Source organism: Rissa tridactyla, chromosome 21 (assembly GCF_028500815.1).
Source record: "Rissa tridactyla isolate bRisTri1 chromosome 21, bRisTri1.patW.cur.20221130, whole genome shotgun sequence".
Taxonomy (NCBI): Eukaryota; Metazoa; Chordata; class Aves; order Charadriiformes; family Laridae; genus Rissa; species Rissa tridactyla.
In genome coordinates this window covers 5,059,961-5,068,658 of record NC_071486.1, presented here as the reverse complement: position 1 = coordinate 5,068,658, position 8,698 = coordinate 5,059,961, and the positions used below count along the sequence as shown (strand labels likewise).

At 56.9% G+C, this 8,698-nt stretch overlaps 1 protein-coding gene across 1 annotated transcript; it reads left to right on the top strand.

The window, feature by feature from the left end:
• The first annotated feature begins 5,104 nt into the window (after positions 1 to 5,104).
• On the top strand, positions 5,105 to 7,231 carry AVPR1B (arginine vasopressin receptor 1B). Its single transcript, XM_054181352.1, has 2 exons — positions 5,105 to 6,083; positions 6,936 to 7,231. The coding sequence occupies exons 1-2, from the start codon at positions 5,105 to 5,107 to the stop codon at positions 7,229 to 7,231; spliced, it is 1,275 nt and encodes a 424-aa protein (XP_054037327.1).
• The last annotated feature ends 1,467 nt before the right edge of the window (positions 7,232 to 8,698 follow it).

The following is an 8,698-nucleotide window of genomic DNA, read 5'->3' as shown; positions in this document are numbered from 1 at the left end:
TGCAACGCTGTCAGCTTTTGTTATTCCGCTTGCCAATTTTTACGGCTTCGTGTGGATTTTCCATTAAAATCAAAACTGCTTGTTCTGCCTGGCGGTGGCCCGACGAGGCAGCGCTTTGGGGCATTTGCCATGTGTTCAGCATATTTATTTATGCACCCCGACAAGCTCTCTAATATTAAGCAGGCTCAGAGGTTTTAATTAAATGGAAAAAACCCAAACCTGAATGAGGGAAAGAGGGGGAGGAAGAGGGGAGACTGACTGACACATCTGGCTTATAATTACCTTAAAATTACAGAAGCTCCTGCCTTCGTTTCCCAGAGCCGTACGACAGGTGATTACACCCCAGTTTTCTCCCTATGGAGCGCAATAGGAGTCACAGTGCAAGTGTTGAGCCAGGTGCCCATTTAGAGATAGTTTAGTATTTTGGGGCATTCCACGTGGTTTCAGGACAGACCAGGGCTGTGCTAAATCCCTCAGCACTCGCAGGAACGGCTGCGATCGCATCCTCCGCTCGATGACCAGGCTGTGGGGAAACGCGTTTCCCTGCTCAGACAGACACCACCAGGTCACTGTTCTCAGAACTCTTCACAAACGGTGCAAGCAGCTAAAAAAACCCCAAATTATATCCAGTTTTCTGCTTCCAAACTCCTCAAGTCTCAAAGAAACGAAGGAGAGCCCGACATGGCGTTAGGTCAGTGGCACGAGCGAGCTCGGCTTTTAAAGGTCTTGAAGTCTTTAAGAACTGGAAAGTCTCTGCAGTTTACACTTTTGGGAGGTGGAAGTCACTGCTGGCTTAATTTTGACAGAGAGTTGGCATTAAAAGTAGCATTAGACACCGGGAACTCCCAGCCCTCATCCCTGCCCTCAGCCTTTCCAAGGAGCTGATCCCAAGCCGCTCTGAAGCGGTTGCAACACCATTAATTTTACAGCAGCTGAACCAGGGGGACATGACCAGGACTCGCTTCTTCCTGACCTGGACCACAAGAGCCACTTCAGTGATTAAACGCTAAAGACAGGCCGAGGATGCCTTGTGCTGTCAGCAATAGAAGTTTAACACCATCACACGCCACAAATAAAATATTGGTGCTGCAAAGTGAGCCAAAGCAGCATATAAACCCCAAGCCAACAAATTGCATTTATTTAGGTAAGCAGTAAGCTACCCACAAAGCAAAGTAACCAGCTAGCGTGCCAAGCGATTTAGCAATCGCAAAACCTCTACCTCTGCGCTCTCCAGTACGAGAGCACGGGATGCTGGTGAGAGAAACAGCATTTTGTGTGCGATGCTCTTCGGTGTATTGGTGCTACCAGCTGCCAGAAATCATCTCTAATACAGCATCACCGCAACAAACCGCATGTTAAGAGCTTAGAAATCCAGTTATACGTCCCACACCTCAGTATCGCACCCAGAGGGAAGGAAAGAAACAGGGACTGTGTGACGGCAGCGTTTCAGGGCTCAGGTCACACTGCGGCACCAATAAGGAGCTGGCAGAGCCCTAAGGGTGACCCTGTGTGCGCACCCTCCCTGTGCCGGGCACACGAACCACCCGAGCGCAGAAAGATCAGAGAGTCACAGAACGGTTTGGGTTGGAAGGGACCTTAAAGGCCACCCAGTGCCACCCCCTGCCCTGGGCAGGGACACCTCCCACCAGCCCAGGTTGCTCCAAGCCCCGTCCAACCTGGCCTTGAACCCCTCCAGGGATGGGGCAGCCACAGCTTCTCTGGGCAACCTGGGCCAGGGGCTCACCGCCCTCACAGCAAACAATTTCTTCCCAAGATTTCATTTAAATCCCCCCTCTTTCAGTGTAAAACCCTTCCCCCTCATCCCATGGCTCCCCTCCCTGATCCCGAGTCCCTCCCCAGCTTTCCTGGAGCCCCTTTAGGGACTGGAAGGGGCTGGAAGGTCTCCCTGGAGCCTTCTCTTCTCCAGGCTGAACCCCCCCAGCTCTCTCAGCCTGTCCTCACAGCAGAGGGGCTCCAGCCCTCCCAGCATCTCCGGGGCCCTCCAGATGCGTTACCAGAAACCAGCAGCACTTTCCTCATCCTGCAACACCCCCAGATGCTGCTCCCCGGGGCCAGGCTTGGGGGAAACAGCCTGAACAGCTGCAGCTGGGTGGGGCTGGGCGGGGCTGGGATAGGGTGGGTGGGGCTGGGTGGGGTGGGGTGGGGCAAGGCAGGGTGGGGCTGGTCCAGGAAGGGTGGGGCCGGGCTGGATGGGGCTGGGTTGGGTGGGGCAGGGCAGGGCAGGGCGGGGCTGGTCTGGGATGGATGGGGCGGGGCTGGGCTGGGTGGGGCTGGGCTGGGTAGGACAGGGCTGGGTGGGGTGGGGTGGGGTGGGGTGGGGTGGGGTGGGGTGGGGTGGGGCCGGGCCGGGCCGGGCCGCCCAGGCACAGCTGGACCATCCCCTCTCAGGGGCTCCCAGAGCACCAACCAAACCCGCAGCATCCTTGGTGAGCAATTCCCCAGTTGCCGAGTGGGAGAGCCCAGCCCTGGCCGTGCGGAAGCCCGTACAGCCTGGCAGCACTAGCCATGTGTCAAAATGCCCGGGAAACCAGCAAAAGAAGAGGGGTTTATTTTTTAATCCGTCTGCTTGAAAAATTTCTTCGCCGTGATAATCTCTCTCTCTCTAAAGAAAATGAATTTCTATGTTGCAAGGATCATTTTTTCTTTCGGGAATTAACTTCACTTTCCTTTAAGCGCCTTTGCAGAAGTATTCTCCCCGCAACTGGACTTAGGGAAATGTGGAGTAAAAGCTCTAACTCCGAGGGAATTGCTCCCAAATCAAACCGGTGCCAGCAAAAGCCGAGTCTGTCCTCAAAACCTTTTAAATGTTTCTTTCTCTCTGCAGAATCTGCCCTTCCATCTCTGCCTTCATCTTAGCTTTTCATCGCTTTGTAGGGTTTTTTTTGCACTGCCCTCTATTAATCTTCCAGAAAATCAGCTGTCTGATCACAAACATAGAAAATTACACTATTCACTGAAACACCTTCCTATCTCTAACACCAGCACCTCGGCCAGGCTCTTCCCTGGGATGGGTACTTTATATCCACGGGGTCGCTTATAAGGATGAATGTCTTTTAATTAGATACAAACTGCGCTCGTTTATGGTTATTAGAGGTGAGCTGCAAATCTTTATTCAGCAAATAACAGCCTTCTTGCAGGCAAGGTAATTGTAATAGCACAGCCAGCGAGCCCGAGCAGGCTCTGGGAGCAGCAAAGCCCGCGTCAAGCAGACAAGTACTGGGAAGAAGCCGTGTCGGTGCCTTTCTGTTGTTTGCTGCTGTCGTCTTTCCCCAGTAGAGAAAGGAAAAAAACACTGGAAATAGATGGGTGGCTTTATTTCTTATTGACAGAATTCAATAGCCGGTAGGGGAAAAACAAAGCCTTCACGTTGCAAAACAAAAGCGAAATTATGTATATACACACAAACACACCCGTATTTGTATACGTATGCGAAGAAAATATTTTGCAATCGCACATCATGTGGGAAAACACATCGAAGGCTCAGAAAAGAGTGGGAAGGGAAGATCAGGAGAAGAGGCAGCGAGGAGGTGCCCGTGCTCCCGGCCCCGTGCTCGGCCCCGGCTCTGCCGAGGCAGGGGGGACACGGGAGCGTTTCAGCTGTAGCCTCATCTGTGTTTTCAGCCCCTTTGACTGCGGGTACTTCTGTTGCCCGTCACCGTCCCTCTGGCTCACACCTTTGCATAAAGCCTGCAGCCTCTGGGGCCTCTCCAGCTCGCTTCTCCCCACCAGCTTTTCCTTTCCCATGCGTTTTTTCCAGGCTCTGCCGCAGATGGGAGATGGGGCAAATATTGACGAGCAGAGGCAGGCGAACAGGATCCCGCTCCCTGCCTTTGGGGTGGATTTCTGTCGGGTGGAGTAAAACGACAGTGTTTAGCTGGGGACTAAGGAGGCAGAGTCAGGCTTTTGCCATGTCTCGGGCACAAACTCTGTCCCCCACGCAGGAGGAAAGGGACAGCAGATCAAAACAGGCAGCCTCAGGATGTGGTGCCAGTGAATGATGTTTCCACTGACTTTGCTGCGGGGCTGAGACCCAGCTGCACAAAGCCGAGGGATGTCTGACTCCTGCTGCTCTGGGGGACCCGCACCCCCTCATCCCCCCGTGCCGAGGCTCTCGGGACAGAGGCTTCTCCTGCTGGGCCAGGAGAAGCCAAAGGCAGAGGTGTGGGGGGGTCTGATGAGCAGGGACAGAGCAGATGGGGGGCAGAGCATCCCTGCTGCAGAAGAGGGGATGCAGGGAACAAGGGTGGAAGTGCAGGAGGATTCCCAGCCTTTGGCTCTTGCCCAGAAATCGCATTTGGTAAAAGCCCCCAGCAAAGCCCAGGGATCACAGCTCCCGAGAGAGTGGCAGGAGGGGAGCTGGGTCCCCGCTGCCGTGTCCAGCAGCGCTCGGCACAGCGGCAGAGCCGGCACGGTGGAGCCTGGAGGCTGGGGCCAGCCAGGGAGGGGAGCTGCCAGGCTATAAATCCCAGACCCGGGCAGGCGGCGTGCACACACACAGCGACCGAGAGCCACCGCCGGCAGACAGCTGCCCCGCTTCCCGCGGAGACGCGGGCACTCGGACACCGCTCACCTGACTTCGACTGTTCTTGGAATGACATGGCCAAAGCGATGCAGCCTCTGTAGCATTTTCTGTTGCTTTTGCTGCACTGGAAAAAAGCAACAAAGAGGATTCCCCTTCCTCCTTCAATTTACCAGCGCAGGGGGCAGAGGGGACGCACAAGATGAGCACTGCAGGGAGAAACAGGGATTTGGGAATGTTTAGTGCAGATGAGAGAAAGATCAAGGACTGAACCAGGGGCTCTTTTGCATGGAGCTGCCCTGCCAGAGAGGGGAGTTGCAGCCGCTCAGCACAGGCTTAGAGTGATGTTGAGGAGCACAAGGGCGGGGAGGTGACAACCTGCAGCGGTGGTGGGGACCGCAGGATGTCCAGATCCCCCGGCCGGGGGCAGAGGAGCTGGTGCAGCGGTGCTCAGGGGCAGCACTGACCCACAGAGCTCAAGCCTGGGGAGGCAGGGAAGAGTTTAACAAGCCATCAGAGAGGAGCGTTGCAGCTGCCTGTGCTCCTGCAGAGCTTCCCGAAGGGATGGAGCCAGGCTGGGGCTGGAACAGCACTCATCGCAGCCAGCCTGGGCACGGCCAGGGGCTGCTGAGCCCCCAGACCCTGGCAGGGGACCCCAAGCTGGCCCTCTTGCACAGCCGGGATGAGGCACTGGCCAAGGCGGAGATCGGGGTGCTGGCCACCATCCTGGCTGTAGCGACCGTAGGCAACGTGGGGGTGCTGCTGGCGATGTACCGCCTGAGGAAGAAGATGAGCCGGATGCATCTCTTCATCTTGCACCTGGGGCTGACAGACCTGGGCGTTGCGCTCTTCCAGGTGCTGCCGCAGATGATCTGGGAGGTGACGTACCGCTTCTTGGGGCCGGACCCGCTCTGCAGGGCAGTCAAGTACCTGCAGGTGCTGAGCATGTTCGCCTCCACCTACATGCTCATCGTGATGACGCTGGACCGCTACATGGCCGTGTGCCACCCGCTGCGCACCCTGCAGCAGCCCAGCCGCCAGGCCTACGTGATGATCGGGGCTACATGGCTGCTCAGCTGCCTGCTCAGCCTGCCCCAGGTCTTCATCTTCTCCCTGCGGGAGGTGCGCCAGGGCTCGGGGGTGCTGGACTGCTGGGCAGACTTCAGGTACCCGTGGGGAGCCCGAGCCTACATCACCTGGACCACACTGTGCATCTTCATCCTGCCCGTCGGCATCCTCACCGTCTGCTACAGCCTCATCTGCCACGAGATCTGCAAGAACCTCAAGGGCAAGACCCAGAGCGGTGCCACCAGCATGGGGGGACCCACAGCGGCTGTCCCTGCTGCTCCCTGCTCCTCCGAGAAAAGCGGGCAATGCCCCAGCGGGCAGCCCTCGCGGGTGAGCAGCGTGCGGACCATCTCCCGTGCCAAGATCCGCACGGTGAAGATGACCTTTGTCATCGTGGTGGCCTACGTTGCCTGCTGGGCACCCTTTTTCAGCGTGCAGATGTGGTCGGTGTGGGACGAGGATGCTCCTGATGATGGTGAGTAGTGGTGGGGATGCCGGGCTGCAGCCGAGAGCAGTCACACAGCATGCCCATTGCATTTTTAACAAGAGCTGTCTGTTATTTTGTCATTTTAAAAATCATGGGGGAGGCTACAGATTTGCTCCCCAGTAATATTTATAGAAAACAGTTTGCAGAGTCAAATCATTGCTTTCACCAGAAGTGCCACTGAAAAGCAATGGCTTCACATCGTCTGTAGGGATGTGTAAACATGTCATGGGAATATCTTTGCCATGTGTGTCTCTTGCCTCACATGGGAATTTGCTTCAGGAGCTCCTGTGTTTGGTATGTGAGTGCAGGGAGGGTCTTCACTGCGCCAGCTGCTCCCATCCTCTGCCGGGATGGCCTCTCCGTGCTGCTGGAGCAGCTCCTTCACACGGAGCATCGAGTGGCCCTAAGGCTTTTGCTGAGCCAGCTGCCGAGGTTTCAGAAGTGGATTTCTGATTTCATAGAATGACTTTTTCTGGAAATTTTCTGTAGCTCTCCTAGCCTGCTCGTGGGTAGAAGGAACTTTATCTGAGATTGAAATGCCTCTGGGAGAAGCTTTGACCAGCAAACAGGGTGAAGGTAGGTCCAAAAGCTGCTGGGTCTCACCTCCCAGCACTGTCCCTGAGATGTGCCCCAGCACATCCCCATCACAGCACATCACCCACCTGCAAAACAGCAGTCTCCTGCTGCAGTCTCCTACCCAAATAAATGCCAGTCAGATGGGATGGGAATGGGACACAGGATGCACGCCTGAGCCAAAAAGAGCCCCCGAGGTCCTGCCCATTGCGCAGTGGGACCCTGCCCAGCCTGATGGATGTTCAGCTCTCTCCCTTGCCTTCCCAGAGTCCACCAACGTGGCTTTCACCATCACCATGCTGCTGGCCAGCCTCAGCAGCTGCTGCAACCCCTGGATTTACATGTTCTTCAGCGGGCACCTGCTGCAGGACGCGGCTCGCTGCCTGTCCTGCTGGGGCGGCCCCCGGCCCGGGCTGCGGAGACAGGCCTCCACCGGGAGCCTCTGCAGCAGGAAAACCACCATCCTGAGCCACAGCCACCACACCGGCCCCGCCGGCCTCCCCCTGCATGGGGGCTTCTGCCCACCCTGCGAGGAGGTGGTGACCGAGTCGGGCACGCTCTAGGCTGCGGCACATCCCTCCACTGGGACAACTGCCACCAGATGTGACACCACGAACGTTGTCACTGCAGAGGTGCGCCTCTCCCCACCCGGCAGCATCTCATTTTGCAGAAAGCTGGGTGCCCAACCCAGAAAGCATCGCCGTCCATCTTGCCCTTGTGTGCCCGCTGCTGCGCACGCTGCATCTGCGGTTGAGCATCGGGGCAGACGGACAGAGCCCCATCAGCATCCACCCCCCTCGGAGGTTAGGAAGCCTCTCACCGCCTGGCTGCTCTCCCTCCTCCAGGAACACCTCACAGCCCAGCTATCCGCCAGGGATGCTGCACCAGGGTGTCTTCCCGGAGGGACTCGAGCTCTGGGTGTTCAGCAGAAGCCAGCAAAGCAGGCCGAGCACAGCAGGAGGCAACGGGGCTACATCTGCTCCAGAGCTGCCTGCGAGCAAGATCCTCACCTCCCATCCTCAGGGCTTTGCTGGCAGAGCAGACAAGGCAGACACAGCTTTCCCATGCCCCAGGGCACAGCACAGGCTCCCCCCTTCTCTCCCCGCCATTGCCCTCCGCAGACAGGCAGCTCTGGGGCCGGACCCCTGCCCACCTCCCCGGGGACAGGGACGGGGCTGGAGCAAAAGCCACAGGGCAGAAATGTCCCCTCCTGTCGTGCACAGCCGTCCTGCAACCGCACAGCGGCATCGCGCCACGCTGGTGAGAGCATCTGAGATGCAGCACTGGCACCACCACCCAGCTGCTCGCAGTAGCCCTGGCCCAGCTCCAGCTTGCCCGGGCAGACCGTGCCTCCCTCCATGCCCCGTCACTCTCCATCAGTTTCCTCGCAGCCCCCCCGCCACTGCTCAACAGCTGCTGCATCCCATTAAAGAGCTGCTCTCAAATTGCTGCTGCTTTTGTCTTATTTAGCAGAGATCAGAGCGCTGAAGCCACCCAGGGCTCGGGGACGGCTTCGGGGAGCTTGGGAGCACAGAAGAGTGGCCGGCAGCAAACAACGGCCCTGCAGCCCCATCCTGGCCCCTGCCCCTCTCCCTGCGTGTCGTGGGTCTCCCAGAAGCTGTTTTGTTTAAGACGAAAGCAGGAGGGAGACAGGCGAGAGCATCCCTTTGCTCTGGGAGTCGAGCTCAAAAGCTGCTGATGGGGGGTGTACGAGTGCCCAGCGAGCACCGAAGGTACCCAATTCCCCGCAAGCAAGGTGCATTATTCCCTCTATTATCACAGGCTAAAATCTGTAAAAATAAGACATTAAGAGTAAAGTTTTTTGAAATCTTAAGTTATTTTCACTTTTTAATCATCAAGCATTTAAATCAGTATTTCCAGAAACGCCCACGAGCTGGTTTTGGCCTCATCTCCAAAAACACACCTCTCCTGGCCTTTAGCAATGTTTCCCGGAGATTGTTTGGGGTTTTGCACATTTTTCTTCACGTGCCCTTCAAGTTGGGCCAGATCTGCACAACAAGGTCGTAAAA

Bases quoted from the DNA above. Each gene is read 5' to 3' on its own strand.
- AVPR1B (XM_054181352.1), top strand. From the start codon at position 5,105: ATGGAGCCAGGCTGGGGCTGGAACAGCACTCATCGCAGCCAGCCTGGG. The intron at 6,084-6,935 runs GTGAGTAGTGGT...TTGCCTTCCCAG, and splicing joins CGAGGATGCTCCTGATGATG to AGTCCACCAACGTGGCTTTC.